This window comes from Jatropha curcas, chromosome 9 (assembly GCF_041381405.1).
Source record: "Jatropha curcas cultivar XTBG-Jc1 chromosome 9, XTBG_Jcur_1.0, whole genome shotgun sequence".
In the NCBI taxonomy this organism is placed as follows: domain Eukaryota; kingdom Viridiplantae; phylum Streptophyta; class Magnoliopsida; order Malpighiales; family Euphorbiaceae; genus Jatropha; species Jatropha curcas.
In genome coordinates, this window is record NC_143159.1 from 2,334,814 (window position 1) to 2,353,225 (window position 18,412).

The following is an 18,412-nucleotide window of genomic DNA, read 5'->3' on the forward strand; positions in this document are numbered from 1 at the left end:
AAAAAAAATAAAAACCAAAAGCTGATGTAAGCAAATTATTCCTCGGATATTTTTATTTTTTTCCATTTTATGCATTATTTTAACAGGATAAGTATAACACATCCTACTAAATTGGAAGCACAAAATTACATGGAAAGCATTGCTGCTCTAAGTCAAACGCAGACGACACGTATCTAAATTACTTATAAATACAATGAAAAATGAAGTTTAAATACTTAAAAATAAACAATTAATTAAAAATTATAGAAAGGAAGATATTCATATTTATTAAAATTAATCAAATTTAACAACAACAAATTACAGTTAATTAAACAAGATATTCATGTACACAGAGATACAATTTATTAATATAAAGAAACAAGAAAAGAAGCTTCTTCTGTTTTAGTAAAGGTGCGCAGGAAGACGAGGCGTAAGAAGAACATCAAGAGGAGTGGCTTTGAGGTTGGTTATACCATGGCCCTCAGTCATATCAACTGGTTTCCCTAATGGAGTTTCAATATCAAAAGCATGGAGCAGCGTAGCGAGTGACAGGTTCAAAACTTGAAGAGCAAAAGAAGCTCCGGGGCAAATTCTTCTTCCAGTGCTAAATGGGATCAGCTCATAATTTTGACCCTTCACATCAATATCCTTATGGGTCGTAAGAAACCTTTCTGGTTGAAACTCTAAAGGGTTTTCCCATACCCGTGGATCTCTTTGAATTTTGGAAATATGAACAAAAAGTCGTGTGCCTGCCGGAATACGGTAGCCGCCGACAACACAATCTTCAATACATACCCGTGGCACTGATAATGGCGCTGCAGGATATAACCTTAATGATTCTTTAATGATAGCCTGAAGATATGTTAGATGCTTTATGTCCGAATCCTTCACTTGCCTTTCTTTACCAACTTGCATGTCTAATTCATCTTTGGCTTTCTTTAGGACCTCCGGATTATTTAGTAATAAAGACAGAGTCCAAGTCAAGGTAGTTTTAGTAGTATCGGAGGCTGCCAAAATTAGAGCCTGACACAAGTCAAGAAAACAAGATAGTCAGAACAAAAATAATAGTTTGGTATTATTCATATTTTTTTCAATGGGTTTTATGAAAAAATCAATTTAGAATTTATTTTCAAGAATGTTATTTACCAGGCAAGTAGCTTTGTTGACGGTATCAGCATCTCGATTGGAAATCTGTTTAGAGTCATCAAGAAGGGACAGCATTACATCCATGAAGTCTTCCTCTGAGTTAGCCATACCAGAAGCTCTCTTCTTCTTGTGTTCTTCTAACCATCCTGTCATTACATTGTCTAACACCTTAGTTGTCTTCTGCATCTCCTTTTCAACTCCACCAATATCAAGCCATCTCAGATATGGAAGTGCATCAGACACTGCAAATTTGCCAGATAATTCGAAAAAATCCCTCAAAGCATATCGCCAGTGGCCACTCTCATTAATATCTTCGTCCTTTTTTATATACTCCACATATCTTTTCCCTACAACCATCTTTAATATTCCATTTAAAGATACGTCCCAAAACCATTTTATCATTTCCACCTCAAGTTTATTGTTGCTATTTTTGTTCTTTAACCAACCCTGATATAGCCCTTCTGTGGCTTCCTTCACTTCAGTTTCTCTCACGTGTTTCAGCAACTCAAGCCGACGAACGGAGAGAAGCTCAAGAGTGGCTATTTTGCGCATTTCGCGCCAGTAATCACCGTAAGGGCTTGCACCAAACATGGCATAATCGTAACTCATAACATCCAAGAAAAGAGCTTTAGGACGGTAAGCAAATGCTTTGTCATTTGTAGTAAAGCATTCTTTGACCATCTCCCAACTACTTACGATCAAAGCTCGATGCACACCTAGCTTGATTGAATATATTGGTCCAATCTTTTCAGCCATTTTTTCTAGCGTTATGTGTGGTGGTTGCGACCCACCTAGCAGGTGGAGGTGGCCAATAACTGGTAATCTACCGTTGGGTTCTGGCGGCAGTGGTAGTCTAATCTTATTATCACGTGCCTTTCTTGATTTCGTTAATAAAGAGTAGATTAAAGGAACAAAAATGGCAAGTGCCATGAAAACAGTACTCCTTGAGAACAGAGAAAGGAATTCCATGGCTGTTTCTTAAGGGTATATAACTGTATATTAATATTGAAAACGATCAAAGAAGATAAGTAAAAGCTGTTTAGCGAAAGGAGAGGATGATGTTTGTGGTTAAACACTACGTAGAAGGGGTATTTATAGTAAGCTAGTTAAAGTCGAAAGGAGACGGCAACTTAGAATTGAAAATAGACCAATTCATTTCATATGAAAAAACCGGAATAAGTGTACAAACTTGAATAAAGATTAGCGCGTTAGGTTCAGGGATGGAAGATAGGGGCGGTTTCGTTTAATTTGTTTGTGTTATTTGATATATTTTTTTTTTAACTAATACAATTTTTTTGGTAAACTTTTAGTAGCAATTTTAATTACTATTAAATATATAATTATATTTTTATATATTATCATGTATTTTATATAATCTTTTAATCTTTTTGGTGGGTATGTTACACTTAAAATATTAATTTAAATTTTATATATACCTATATCTATATCTATCTATATTATATATAAAAGTGAGAATAGTATAAGAATAACGGAATTTCCTATCTTCTTAATGAAATTTAATAGATATATCTATCTATATTATATATAAAAGTGAGAATAGTATAAGAATAACGGAATTTCCTATCTTCTTAATGAAATTTAAAATATTGTAAAGTACCCTTCATAACGGCCAATTAAAAAATTACAGTTTATTAATTAGTTGATTAGATATAATTTATAAAAATTATTTTTTTAGCCAATTATGTGCGGCCTGATTATCTTTCTACTTATACAAGGAGTAAGGGGTCTCGAGTTCGAATCCTCTCAACCATAAGTGTTTTCACCAATTTGATTATTGTGTAGCTCACAGTGTTATTTCGGCTTATCAAGTCTCCTGATGAATAAAAAAATTATTTTGCAAATAAATACATATAAATAATCAAGCATTTCAAAATTTTAAGTTTTATTTTTATTAAATTTATTTTTTAATGAACATATATGATAATGAGATATTTAAAAAAATTTATATTTTATTTATTAAATATTTAATTCTTTTAGAAAATATATATATAAAAAGAAAATATTTCTTTTCTTTATGTTTGTATGATATGATTGAAAAATTTTTTTAAAAAATAAAATTTCAAATAGAATATATATGATATTTTATTTAGGAGAGAGATAAAAAAAAGAAATTTTTTTTTTGTTACATGAGTTACTAATTTGATTGTTGTGTAACCTGTAGTATTATTTCCGCCATCAGGCCTTCTAATGAATCGAAAAAATAAATTTTTGAATAAATACATATATCTAATTAAGCATTTCAAACTTTTAATTTTTATATTTACTAAATTTATTTTTAATGAATACATAAGATAACGAGACATTTGAAAATTTTTTATATTTCATTTATTAAATATTTAATTTTTTAAGATATAAATAAAAAAAATATTTTTTTTATTAATATTCTTTTTTCTTTATTATTGTATAATATGATTGGATATATTTTTAAAAAATAAAATTTTCAAATAGAATATATATAATATAATATTTTATTTAGAAAAGGGATAAAAAAGAAAAAATGATATTATTTTTATTAATATTTTTGCTCTTTTTATTTGTCATATTTGATTGGATATATTTTTTAAAAAATAAATTTTCAAATAGAATTTACATAATTAAACATAGGACCGTAAATAATTGAAATTTTAATTAAAAAAACATATAAAATATTTTGTTGATATATTTATATATCCATATACATTGAAATGTTTTATTTTATTAGGTGAGTTTTGAAAAAGTTTTATTCTTAATAATATTTTTTTAATTTTTTTTTGTTACTGAATAACTTGTAACTACTATCATTTTAATGTAGTAAAATATTTATATCTCCCTTGCAATAAACAGATGATCTATTGATGGTTAAGTATTTTTAATTTTTTTGATATTTTTTCTCTTATATCCTAAATCTGTTTAACTTAAAAAAAAATAATGTTTAGGAAACTAGAAAAAAAAATTAAAACTATATATTTTTGCTTTGGTCACTTTTGGGTTTCAAAAATCTGCATGTATATATATATATATATATTCCTTTATCTAATACACTGGATAAATAATACTGTCACTGTGGTGAAAGTGATTTCTATTCACTTCAGATCATCTTCTCATTATTTTTTCTTTGACCTAACAGTAAAAATAATTTATTATTATTTTTCATTATAATTATATATAGATATTAATTTGAAATTGAGGGCAGGGGTTGGAGATTGAGTGATGATTGATTTTTTTTTTTGACACCTATTAGAATTTCAAGAATCTGCATTTATAAATTATGAACTGAATGATTAGGTTGAGAGATGGTTTGAAGTTTTTTTTTTTTTTCTGAAAGGTAATTATTTTTTTCAATAATTACCACAATATAAATTTATCTAATATTTTATTATTTTATAATTTAATTATCCTTTAATTTTTTTTTAAAAAAAAAGCTTAATTTCCTCCTTAGTGCTATGTATATAATTGTGCATCATCTCCTCAATTTATCATATAAATTTTTATTTTCTTTTATACGGTTATGTATTTTTAGATAGCGATAAAATTAATACTTTAGGCAAAAGCCACCTATGATTAAAAGTATAAAGTCTAAAGTCATTTTAATTAGTAAAAGTATAAAGTCTAAGTCAATTTCATTTTGAAAAAAAAAAAAAATTTCTAAGTCGCATCTCCATTAAAGAAAAAAAAGGAGTCAAGCCTTATCGTTTTGAAAAGAGGTCGAGCTTCCAATTCCAATGTAATTATAATTAAATTTCAATATCAGCTAACGTAAGAATTCTCTTTGGTTGAACGCTCAATAATATTTTTCAATCATGTAGTTGGCAGGGTTGTGCACTGTGCACAGGTCTAGAAGAATTTTAGTCTCATTTAAAATATTAAAAATGTGCTAAAAAATTATATTGCAGCCGAACAAAATTCATAAATAGAAATTTGAGTTAAAAAAAGGGTAATTCAATATTACACTCATAATTATGAGGTGTGTTTGTTTTTATTAGCTAATCAATACGAGCATTAAAGATAATAAGATAAATAATTTGAAGTACTTAGTATAATTTAACTTTACAGATATCTTATAAATTTCAACTCATTATTATTTGCAATTAGATTAATTACAGTAAATATTTATTTTTGTATAGATTAATCATTTTCAGTTTTTATTAAAAAAATATATATATTCATAAAAATTTTAACTAATAGAGGGAAATTCTTATTTTAAAAAATTATTTAATTAATTGATCCATTTTATATTTATATGAGGTATATCATTTTTTTCATATTATTATTATCCTACCAAGTGATTGTATAGTAAAAGAAAATTAAAAATAAAAGGATGAAAGTGATTTTCCTATTACATTCTTCATAGCTCTTTTTCCTTTCACACGACACGTTTGACGTGAAATCTGTGTTCAGGCACACAGCTTTCTTTAAAATAACAGAGGAATTAAAAAATATATTTTAAAAAAAGCGAGAACTGAATTAACTCTGATAAAATATATATATGGAGACACAATATTATTTTTTTTCTTTTCTATGTTTAAGTGCCTTCTTCGCTTTTGCTTTTACTTATTAACCATTTCCACCCACTAAAAGCTTTTCATAATGAAGTTTACTTCAACAAATTTGTCTTTCCTTTTTCATTTTTTTTAAAACTTATTAAAGCCATATCCTGTAACTCCCCCATGATTTATGTTTCTAGTAATAAATAACAAAGTTTACTTTAAACACTCGAAAGTGCGTACTTTTTATCTCTTTGATGGGCTATCTTATCTGATGTGATTTAAAATTAATCAGATCAGTAGTAAATTTCAAACACCAAACAGTTAAAAAACAACAAAAAAGTAAAAAGCAAAGAACGCACTAAAAGGAAGAAGGGATAAAAAAGAGAAATAGGGTCAGGTTTGCATTAATTCGTTAAGTCTCTTCACAGACAAGATCAGATCCATTATGAAACGCGTTAACTTAACAATCGGTCAATGGCATTTAATGTAGAAACAAGGGGCTTCAGACGTGTATATTTTGAATAGATTTTGCTCAATGAGTCATAGTATTTATTACTCCCTCACTTCCCAGATAATTCTCACGTTTAACAAAATATTATGTTTTAAGTAGAAATAATTTTTTTTTCATATTTATCCTATACATATGATCAAATATGATTATTTTAATTCTTAAAAAATTCTATTTGAATATATTAAATTAAGAGTAATATAGTCAATCTATTTAATAATAAATTTAATAATTTTTTTAAGAAATGTGAAATTTCAAATGTGATAAGTATTCAAAACGATATATTTTTAAGACGAAACAATTATTTTAAAATGATTTATATTTTAAGATGGATGAAATAATAAACTAAATAAATTTGGTATTCACATAAAATTATTTATACCCTAAATATAGTTAAAATTAAAATATAAATATGTAAAATTATTCAATAATTTACTTAAGTTATTGTCAGAAAGTAATTTTTTTGAAATATAAAAAATAAAAAATATTTTAAAACCGACTTGATATTATCATAACTTAAATCATAAAATTGATTTCATATTTGATGCAATTTAAAAAAAAAAGGGGGGGTTTTGCTATAAGCTAGTGGAACTGGAGACGACAACTTAGAATTCAAAATAAATTGTTGTCATCTAGATAAATAAAACAAATATAAATTAATATGTGTGGAAATTTGGATGAAAACTTATGGGTTCCGATCCAGTTTATCTAAGATTGACTGAAATAGAAATATATACAGTTTTTAAATTATTTTCCTTCCTAATGCATAAAAATCAATGTTTAATATACATTTAATTAAATAACATAAGTAAGCCAAGTCGCCTTCAATTTCAAAAAGAAAAAAAAAAAGTCCAGATAGCATTTTCCATCAAAAATAAAATAAGAAATAAATCTTATTCATGGAAAAAGAAGTCTCTTTTCATTTTCTTCTTCTTCTTCTTCTTAAAAAAAAAAAACAAAAAAGAATCGGTCAAGTCTATCCATGGAAAAAAAGAAATGGAATTGGTTGAATAAACCCTCAATTAATAGTGTTGTCATATCGATGATCCAATGCCGTTCTGATCCCATACGAAAATACTTGCAGGCCACAGGCGATGGCGAACTCATATTTACGTAGGCATCTAGAACTGTCAGTTTTTTTTTAATACATTTGAGCATTATTAAATAATATTATATAATATTTAGCAACGGGATTGAACTTAATAGATTTTTTAAATAAAAAAGTCAATTATGCCGCTTGCATATATTTTTTTATTATATATATATATAAAAGATTAATATTATTAATGCGTTTATTTTTCATTTATGCCTTGCAATTAACTAGAAGATTATATGTTATTTTTAAATTTATTATACTAGTTTCTTTAAGAGCTACATATATAGAGTTAATACTCTTTGTAATTTCTAAAATAGATAATTGATTATCAAAATGAGATATATAGCCACTCTTCAAATACAGTCTTAGGCTATCCACAAGCACCAAGTCTGATTGAAAGTATAAGATTATTATGTGTGTAAAAATTTCCTTGTTAAAAGTTTTGGATATATATTTTTATTTTACGCATAATTAATGATTATCAAAAATTAGATTTATCGTTTCAATGAAAAATTATTATTTTTATTAATTTGGTTTATGGATGACACCATTCATTCGGTATAAGTAAATCAATTTCATAATAAGAAAATTTATTATTTGGTCCATTTTGTTATTACCACATTTTGCCGATAATTGATGGAAGGACCAACTTATTGATTTTTAAAAATTATAAAAATGAAATAATTAACTTATTTTTCCATATGGATAACAATATTATTGCCTTTTAGATTTTATTTTCTCACTTAATTCTTTGACTTTAAGCTCAAAATGACATCAAAATGTCGGTTTAATAGCAAGAATGATCAGTTAATTTACTGTTTAAAAACTATATGGAAATATTTATTTATTTATTGTTGAAAACATAGAAATAAAATAATTAGTTTTATAAATTATATAGATTGAATGATAATTCTCTCATAAATAAATAAATATGATGTAGACATAGAAGTTGTATTATTCATATTGAGGTTATACAATTTATACTACATAGGATTGAAATGTTAAAATTAATTTTTGTCGGAGATATAAATTAATAACGTTGAGTTTGTTCATGTTTCTATGTTGTGAATTCTATTGTTTCTAGGAGAAGCAATGGTCTTAGTTACAAAGAAAATTTTGACTAATTTTATTGTTTTTCATTACATTTAACAAATGTAACAGATTTTTGAATAGTTGATTAGATGTTTTAGCATATTTTAATAGTTACTTATTGTTGTATTAATTATCAGTTATTTAACTAGTATTTCGTCAAACGTTAAAATAAATAATGTTTTAATAATTTAATACCTCAAATTATAAACACTAGCCCTTTCCAAAAAAAAAAAAAATCTAAATATTAAACCACTAAACGCTGTAAACAATAGAAATAATTTTTTGACTTAATCAATATATTGCTTCTAGTGGCAAACAGAACTATTGTCTTATTGGCTTTTAGTAGCATTCCACTTTCATGCATCCTAGTGCCAATCACGTGCTCTTAAATTGGTGTAGGGCTGCTCATGAATTGGATTGGATCAGATTTATTGATTTAAAGTTCTTAAGTCATACATACAAGTCGATAATTTTTTTCAATCCAATTTAATCTATTAAATACATGAACCAGTGGATTATGAAAGAGTTAGGCTAATTATGAATTCAATATAAATCTACAAGTTAAATAAATAGTAAATAATAAAAAGAATTTTAAATTAAGTATAACTATGAATTCAATTTTAAATTAAGAATTTTAAATTAAGTATAAATAGTAAATAATAAAAAGAATTTTAAATTAAGTATAACTATTCAAGAGGAATTACCCAAAAAATTAAATATACTAAAAAATTATCACGACCCATTTCTATGGGCCGGACCGGCACTAGAATTCACGTAAGCTTAAGGCTCCGAAGCCCGTAGTAAGCCTGAAACACTAAAAATCTACTATCTCAATATAATTTCAAACATTCAACCCATATTACTAGGAAAATAAATCTCAAGATTTTATTAAATCTCGGCCCAAATTTATCATTTACAACATTCCACAGTTCGGGCCTAATTAACAATATATCACATTTTTAATATGGGCTAATGGAATTATTTCGTCTATGTTAATACACGACTAAATGTATGTAAATTCTACAACTGCAGAGTTACTAACTGATAGACATACATAGATTTTTATACGTATTGTTGCATAACAAAATAATTATTGAACTAAAGAAATTTCTTTCTAGCATGCAGCAAAGAAACATAGCTTAACCGAATTAAAAACAAACTTACTTCCTGAAAAATTAAACAAAACATGTGAGTTCTCTAAGGAGTAATAATTATTGCACAACACATGCATTCACACAAATGTATAAAATATATCAATATAGTCATCCGACTAGTTACATGCTCACGCAGCCAGTCACACAAATGGCATATCACCAGCACTCACAATTATTAACATCTTCACATAATCACATTACGTGGAAATTGGTAAAATTGGTCTGTGACGTCATCGAAACCCCCGATGAGCCGTCCTTCCACATGACCCATCCTCTCATGACGTGTGCACCAGGGAGCTGATCCCCATACATGGCCGACCGGTCTAATCCTCACTTGACCAGCCCTCTCATTGTTTTTTCATTCTCTCTTTTCTTTTCCATGCCAACAGGAGGCCACCCTGTGGTTTATCCATATCATCCATATCATATCATCAGATGCACAGGGATGCCGATCTCCCATATAGCCAACGGTCTCGTGGACTGCCCTCAAAAATCCATGGTGACCCACTTCATCCCAACTCCATACAAATATAGGAAAACATTTTTACATCACAACTAATCAAGCATTGCAATTAAATGTAAGCATAGAAATCAATTAAATATCATGATGCCATAGCACACTTAGACATCCATATTCAAATGCAAATAAATAAATAAATAAATAAACAAATAATATTAACAATAAATAACAATGATAGAATAAATAATAATACTAAACAATAATAATGAAAATAAATAATTAATTGAATAATTAAATAAATGATAAGGATAATAAATAAATAATTAGAGCACTTTATTATTATGTATCAAATTATAGAATTTATCTAAATAAGCTTATTTATTATGTTATTAATTAAAACTAGTCTAGCTTCTATCGAAATCTCACCTAAAATTTGACTAAACCACAATTCAACAACATAATATCAAAGCCCACCCGTCGGACAATTCAAATCAACACATCCCGTCTACCATAACTTTATTTATCAATTATTCGATCAATCAATTCACACATCTCATCCATCGGACAATCAATTCAACCAATCCATCCGCTTCAGACTACAGATATCATCCATCACACTTATATATATACACTTAATAAGTCCAAATTAATTAATTAACAAATTATACTAACATCCTAACAATATTTATTAAAATTCCTAAATTAGCTTTCATAAATATTAGTTAGGAATTCTTATCTCAGTACCAAACCTCTAGTTTTAACTTATGTTCATGAAATATATTTAATAATATTCAGAACTGATATGCATTTACATTATACCACTGATTCTTAGCAAAATTATATTGATTGATTATTCGTTCAAATTCAATTTAATTACTTAATTACTCAATTAAATTAATTAATTAATTCTTTATATACAAAAATTGAGAATTTATTTTTAGAGCGCCCTGATTGAAATTTGGGCGACAATTCCGTCCCTTGGTACCCGCCGTACCGCCGCCGCTGCCGTCCGCGGTGGCCGGAAAGCCGTGGTTATTAGGAATTGAGAGCTCTCCACACCATTTGGCTCGATTTTTTGCCGTCCAGAGTCCGTTTATCGATTCAGTGGCCCGTTCAGCTAGAATGAGCAAAGACAGCCACTGATATAGCCGCCGATCGTGGTGGTTCGTCGTCGCCACCGGAAACCTCGATTGACAGAGGGGAAAAAGACCGCGTAGGGAAGAGAGATCAACTGGCACCCATCTCGAAGCCTAACCTCACCGGAGAAGGTGCGATTTCGTCGTAAAGCGACGTTGCGTCGTTAACGAAGTTTCCAGACCTGATTTGCTTGACTACAGTTTAAATCGCCCGAGCCAAGGCTAGGACGGAGGTCCTTTCATCGAGTAGATACGTTTAGGCTGCTAGCTCGCCGGAATCTATGGCCATTCGGCCGGAAAACTGGAAAGAGGGGGGAAGAAGAGAGGGGGCGCGCGCTGGCGCTGGCGCAAGGAAGAAGAAAAAGAAAAGAAAAGAAAAGAAAAAGAAGAAAAAAAAAAAAGAAAGAAAGAAAAAATCATGGGGCTTCTAAACCATTTCGGTTCGATTCGAACCGGTTTGATCTAATTCAATGAATCAGCTCGATTTGCAGGTTTTTCACTTGTTTTCAGATTATTCGTATGGTTTTCGAAAAATCAATTTAATTTTTGGGTCCGGTTCGATTAATTTTGATTATTTTAGTTAGATTCCGTAACTTTTTCTCTATTTACTCAATAATAATAATAAAAATATTAATAGTAAAGACATTTTATTTTAGGATAATTAATATATATATATATATATATATATATATATATATATATATAATAGATTAAATTGCTGGAATTTCATGTTATTTCTCGAAAGTTTTAACTTCTCAAATCGAAAATTCTGATGATATATTTGGGCTTAGGCCCAACTCGTAAATTTGGGCTCGAATTGAGATTGTTTGGTATTTATAATCCGTATAGTTGAAAATCGAGATTTTTGATTTAATAAAAATTTGAAAGTTTTGAAAATAAAAATTCGGGTATTTCAAAAATATAATAATATAATAATTTTCACAAACCATAAATATATTTCAATAACAACATCGAATTAAGTTTCTTAATAATAATAACAATAATAAACTAATAATAATGAATAATTAAATTTCCTAATAAGAAAGACAACCAACAAAATTATAGATACTTAGGCTCCATTTGTTTCCGTAACTAACTTGCAAAAAAATAATTTACTGAAAAATATTTTTATGGAAAATATTTTTGAAATAACTTATTTTCCATTGCTTGGTTAATATTGAAAATTAGTTAAAAATATTAAAGTTTTCATCTCATAAGACCATAAAAAATATTAATAATAATAGAAACTTTATAATTTAAAAATTTTATTGTTAAATATGAAAAGAATGCAAAAAATATATATAAATTATGAAAGTCGTCGGTGGCCGATCGTGGTAGCAGGTGGTAGTGGTCAGTGGTAAATGGTGAATGGTGGTAGTAATTATGATGATTAATAAATTAAAAAATATGAATTTATAAGGTGTGCTAATGTCTAAAAAATATTTTACCCTCTCGAAAATGAGAAGTTGTTTTCCTTAAAAAATTTGCTTAATTTTAGTTTGACCAGAAAAATATTTTCTATTGACTTATTTTTCTGAGCACCCCAAACAACGAAAAATTGTGAAAAATATTTTCCTGCAAGTTATTTTAGAGAAACAAATGGATCCTTGGTGTATATTTAAACTACAATATACCCCTATAGCAACAACAAAAAGAACCAATTACTTAAACAAGAAATTAACGAAAAAAATTAATTTACAGATAGAGATTTCTAAACAGCTCTCTTTATAACACACAAAAAATGGAAAAATACCTCTACTATTTAGTTTCTCTTATTTTATTATATCATGATTTTCTAGTAAAGGTGGGCAGGAAGAAGAGGAGTAAGAAGAACATCGAGAGGAGTGGCTTTGAGGTTAGTTATACCAGAGCTTTCAGTCATATCAACTGGTTGCCCTAATGGAGTTTCAATTTCAAAGGCATGCAGAAGAGAAGCAAGCGTTAGGTTCAAAGTTTGAAGAGCTAAAGTGGTTCCAGGACAAATTCTTCTTCCAGCACCGAATGGTATAAGCTCAAAATGTTGACCCTTAACATCAACATCCTTATGGGTAGTAAGGAACCTTTCTGGTTGAAACTCTAAAGGATTTTCCCAGACGCGTGGATCTCTCTGAATTTTCGAAATATGAACGAAAAGGCGAGTGCCTGCCGGAATATGATAGCCTCCAACAACACAATCTTCGTTACTTTCACGTGGCACTGATAATGCCGCTGCAGGATATAACCTGAATGCTTCCTTAACCACTGCATTAAAATAAGTTAAATTGTTTATGTCCGAATTCTGAACTTGCCTTTCTTTACCAATTTTCACGTCTAATTCATCTTTCACTTTCTTTAGGACATCCGAATGATTTAGTAATAAAGACAAAGTCCATGTCAAAGAAGTTTTAGTAGTATCTGAAGCTGCTAAAATAATAGCCTGCAAGAAAACAAGAAAAAGAGTATGTTAGAACAAATATAATCTACTGTTAAGCTATTTTAATTGTCATTAGGTTTTAGGAAAGCCAATTTAAAATTCTAAGTTCATTATAGTCTACTGTTATGACAAAAGAATGGGCCAGTTTCGAATATTTACCATGCAAGTAGCTTTGTTGACAGTAGCAGCATCTCGATTGTAAATCTCTTTAGAGTCATCAAGTAGAGACAGCATCACATCCATGAAGTCTTCCTCTGTCTTGGCGCCGGAAGCTCTTTTCTTCTTGTGTTCTTCTAACCATCCTGACACTACTTTGTCTAAGACTTTTGCGACATTCTGCATCTCCTTCTCAACTCCACCTATATCGAGCCACCTTAGATATGGAAGTGCATCTGACACGGGAAATTTGCCAGATAATTGGAAAAAATCCCTCAAAGCAAATCGCCAGTCGCCATCGCCACTCTCATTAGAATCATCATCGTTCTTTATATACTCAACGTAACGCTTCCCTACGACCAGCTTTAATACCCCATTCAAAGTTACGTCCCAAAACCATTGTTTCATTTCCACCTCAAGTTGTTTGGTCTTACTGCTGTTTTTATTCTTTAACCATCCATGATATAGCCCTTGGATGGCGTCCTTTATTTCATTTTCTCTCACATGTTTCAGCAACTCAAGCCGACGAGCAGAAAGAAGCTCAAGACTGGCTATTTTGCGAATTTCGCGCCAGTAGTCACCATAAGGGCTTGCACCAAACATGGCATAATTGTAAGTCATAACATCTAAGAAAAGAGCTTTAGGACGATAAGAAAATGCTTTGTCGTTTATGGTAAAGCATTCTTTGGCCAGTTCCGAACTAGTTATGATCAAGCTTGGATGCACACCTACTTTGATTCTGTATATTGGTCCGAGCTTTTCGGCTATTTTTCCCAGAGTTATGTGTGGCGGTTGTGACCCACCTAGCAGGTGGAGGTGGCCAATAAATGGTAATTTACCGCTAGGTTCTGGTGGCAGTGGTAGTCCATTCTTCTTACCACGTGCCTTTCTTGATTTCATAAGGAAAGAGTACATTAAAGGTGTCAAAAGTGCAAGTACGATGAAAACAGAACTCCTTGACAACATAGAAAGGAATTCCATGAAGCTCCTCTGCTTCATCGAAAATAGAGAGCATCACATCCATGAAGTCTTCCTCGCCTTTCACATTGCATTCGGATGATGATCTTTTGCACTTGTGCTCATCTAACCAAGATTGCACAAAAACGTCCAGCTCCTTAGCCGTTTTCTTCATAGATTTCTGATATCCTCCAAGATCCAGCCATCTCAAAAACGGCAGCGAATCAGACAGCACGTACTTACCGGACAACTCGAAGAACTTGTTCACTGCCTCTCGCCACTCATCACTATCATTCCCATCTTCTAGCGATGTCATATAATAATTCACATATCGCTTCCCTACTATAATCCTGAAAATCACATTTAAAGTTATGTCTCCAAACCATTGCTTCATCTTTACCACCATATCAGCTTTATTATAATCAATATTCTCCTCCCATAGCTGATATATGCCATTCATAGCAGCTGTTATCTCTGATTCTCTCACGTGCCTGAATGACTGAAGCCGGTGGTTCGACAGTAGCTCAACTGTGGCTATCTTTCGTATCACACGCCAGTATTGGCCATAGGGGCTAAATCCAAACATGGCACTGTTATAACCCATGAGCTCTGCGGCAAGAAAATTCGGACGGTTGGCGAAAGCTTTGTCATTTGTAGTGAAGCATTCCTTAGCCAACTCCCAACTACTTACAACAAGAGATCGATGCACTCCTGTCTTGATACTAAATATGGGACCGTACTTATCAGCCATGTTAGCCAAGATGACATGGGGTTGCTTTGGTCCTCTTAGAAGAGGAAGGTGGCCAAGAACAGGCCATGCACCGTTAGGTCGTGGAGGGAGTAGGTTTTTCTTCTTGGATATTTTTTGTTTCAATATTTTTAATAAACATGAGAAAAATAGGAGAAAGGCGACAAGGCCAATAGTTGGGAAGCCTGCAAGGAAGTCCATGCTTTTCGGAACTAATTAAGGATAGATAGACAATTAATTATTTATAGGTGAAATAGGAGATAGGCTTTAATGATAATTAGCAACATAATTAGCATTTCATTATTAGATTCTTCTTTGGAGGAACAAGACAGTGGTGGCAGATCCGCTACCCTATTAAGTAGCATCTCGGTTTTTACTTTAAAGACAATAAATAAGACTGCAATAAACAACTATTCGAACGTCATTAGAAAGGCCTTGTATTATTGCTAATGCAAAAAATATTGTATCACTGTTAGGTTGAAAATGAAATGTTTACATTCATTAGCTATACTATAATATTTAATTATCCAGCTGTCTACTGAATGCTTTCCTGCTCGTGATTATCTTAATTTAGCCGCCTTTTCTACTATAGCATATGTCAATTAAGGTTGTCTAATCTAGGAAATGAGTGTATAAATGACATGAGAATAGTATATGAAGCAATAATATTATAATTTCCTTTGTTGTGTTAATTCCCAAAAACAATTAAAAAAATCAATCTATAATTAGTATTTTTCACTTATAATTATATAAGTTAGAGGTCTCGAGTTTAAATCATTTCGATCACAAATGTTTTCATCAATTTGATAAGTTAAGAGGAAGATTATCTATTATGTAGCGGTACTGTTATTTTAATCTATTGAATCTTCCAATGAATTAAAAAAATAATTAAAAGATACTAATCGCCCATAAGGAAATTGAAACAATATATAACTAATGGAAGTGATAAAGATAAAATATGTGATTATTGAGTTAGGGTTTTTCTTTTCGGAAAGATCGAGTTACTTGAGTTAGATATCCATTTCTGTATGCAAAATTTAAATTGAACACATAATTTATTTTCAAAAGTTTTCATTATATTGTAGTAATTATAATAATATTTTCTCAGGTTGAATAAGCGGAAGAGGTCTCCATCAACATGCAAATTTGACATACAAATTCAGGATTTCAAAACTTGAAGTCCCCACTGTTAAGGGAGTGTTAGGATACCGGCAATAAAATTACGAGAATAATTACGGCAGCGGAAAAATTAAAATGGGACACACAGATCTTTACGTGGTTCACCCTCAACTATTTAGGGCTACGTCCACAGGACCAACTCCGAATATTTCTTCCACTATTAAAAAAATAGTAGGTTTACAAAGAGAGTAATACAAAATAGTGGTACTCACACGTGTTTCCCAAAAACACCCTAATAATCTTCACTATTTTCTAAACCCGTAGTTTTAAGAACCCTTTTCTTAAAACTCAAAACACTCTCTATTGCTCTCACTTGTTGGTGTCTATGCTGAATGCTCCTGCCTCTATTTATAGGCAAAGATTTGAGAGAGCCGTGCATTGCTCATGCACGGCTCTTCATTATTTTCAACTGGCATGCCAACCATTCAATGGTTGGTTGCCAACCTTTGATTTTTTTTTTTTTTATAATTGTGTGGGTCCCACTTGAGTGGGCACACCACCACCAACAAATCTCTCCCTGCACGCTCAAGTGGGGACGTTAGCCATACTCTCCATCATCCCTGCAGCTAATCGGCAATATTCAAACTTGTCTTTTGGAAGAATCTTCGTTAACATATCTGATCCATTTTCATCTGTATGGATCTTCTCAAGCTGTAACTACTTCATCTCCAGTACATCCCTGATCCAATGATATCTAACATCAATGTGCTTTGATCTTGAATGAAAGGAGGAATTCTTCCCAAGATGAATTGCACTCTGGCTATCGCAGAAAATCAAATATCGTTCTTGATGAATTCCAAGTTCATTCAAGAACTTCTTCATCCACAGCAACTCTTTGCATGCTTCTGTTAGTGCTATGAATTCTGCTTCAGTTGTTGATAAAGCAACACACTTCTGCAATCTTGATTGCCATGACACAGCTCCCCCTGCAAATGTGATTAGATACCCTGATGTGGACTTTCTCGAGTCAACATCCCCAGCCATATCTGCATCAGTATAACCGACTAATATTGGCTTCTCATCTCCAAAGCATAAACATACTTTGGTCGTACCTCGAAGATACCTGAAAATCCATTTCACTGCAGCCCAATGTTCCTTTCCAGGATTTGAAAGAAACCGACTCACTACTCCGACTGAGTGAGCAATATCTGGCCGTGTACAGACCATGGCATACATCAAGCTTCCAACTGCTGAAGCATATGGGATCTTTTCCATCTCTTCCTTCTCCCCATCGGTAGAAGGGCACTGTTTTGAGCTTAATTTAAAGTGATTAGCAAGAGGACAACTAACCGCTTTAGCATTCTCCATTTTGAACCTTTGAAGTACCTTCTCAATATACTTCTCCTGTGACAACCATAATTTCTTGGTTCTTCGATTTCTTGTAATCTTCATACCAAGAATTTGCTTTGCTGGTCCCAAGTCTTTCATAGCAAAAGACTTACTTAGCTGTTTCTTCAAGCTATTAATTCTAACAGAATTCTGACCAACAATCAACATATCATCTACATAGAGCAAGAGAATAATGTAGTCATCATCAGAGAATTTCTTTACGAAGACACAGTGATCTGAAGTAGTCTTTTTGTAACCTTGCTCCCCCATAACAGACTCAAACTTCTTGTACCACTGTCTTGGTGCCTGCTTCAAGCCATACAAGCTCTTCTTCAGTTTACAAACACAATCTTCTTTCCCCTTTTTTATGAAACCCTCTGGCTGCTCCATGTATGTTTCTTCTTCCAAATCTCCATGTAGGAAGGCAGTCTTTACATCCATTTGCTCGATTTCCAGATCAAAACTGGCGGCCATTCCGAGCACTGTTCGAATGGATGTCATTTTCACAACTGGTGAAAAGATCTCATCAAAATCTATACCCTTTCTTTGATTGAATCCTTTCACAACCAGTC

The 18,412-nt window shown here is 30.9% G+C and overlaps 3 protein-coding genes across 3 annotated transcripts; all 3 read right to left on the reverse strand.

The window, feature by feature from the left end:
- Window positions 1–240: 240 nt before the first annotated feature.
- On the reverse strand, window positions 241–2,172 carry LOC105633910 (strychnine-10-hydroxylase). The gene is made up of 2 exons (XM_089725632.1): window positions 1,126–2,172; window positions 241–1,002 (listed from the first exon to the last, which is right to left on the reverse strand). Exons 1-2 carry the CDS (start codon window positions 2,092–2,094, stop codon window positions 382–384), a joined length of 1,590 nt encoding a protein of 529 aa, XP_089581758.1. The 5' UTR covers window positions 2,095–2,172; the 3' UTR covers window positions 241–381.
- Window positions 2,173–12,853: 10,681 nt separating this feature from the next.
- On the reverse strand, window positions 12,854–14,608 carry LOC149493432 (strychnine-10-hydroxylase-like). The gene is made up of 2 exons (XM_089726155.1): window positions 13,631–14,608; window positions 12,854–13,474 (listed from the first exon to the last, which is right to left on the reverse strand). Exons 1-2 carry the CDS (start codon window positions 14,606–14,608, stop codon window positions 12,854–12,856), a joined length of 1,599 nt encoding a protein of 532 aa, XP_089582281.1.
- Window position 14,609: 1 nt separating this feature from the next.
- Window positions 14,610–15,533, reverse strand: LOC105650239 (demethylepipodophyllotoxin synthase; the record flags this gene model as incomplete). The annotated part of the gene is made up of 1 exon (XM_037637286.2): window positions 14,610–15,533. A coding segment is annotated over exon 1 (924 nt), but the record flags the coding sequence as incomplete, so codon positions are not given.
- Between the last annotated feature and the right edge of the window lie 2,879 nt (window positions 15,534–18,412).

Bases quoted from the DNA above. Each gene is read 5' to 3' on its own strand.
- LOC105633910 (XM_089725632.1), bottom strand. From the start codon at position 2,094: ATGGAATTCCTTTCTCTGTTCTCAAGGAGTACTGTTTTCATGGCACTT. The intron at 1,003-1,125 runs GTAAATAACATT...GACTTGTGTCAG, and splicing joins TCAACAAAGCTACTTGCCTG to GCTCTAATTTTGGCAGCCTC.
- LOC149493432 (XM_089726155.1), bottom strand. From the start codon at position 14,608: ATGGAATTCCTTTCTATGTTGTCAAGGAGTTCTGTTTTCATCGTACTT. The intron at 13,475-13,630 runs GTAAATATTCGA...GTTTTCTTGCAG, and splicing joins TCAACAAAGCTACTTGCATG to GCTATTATTTTAGCAGCTTC.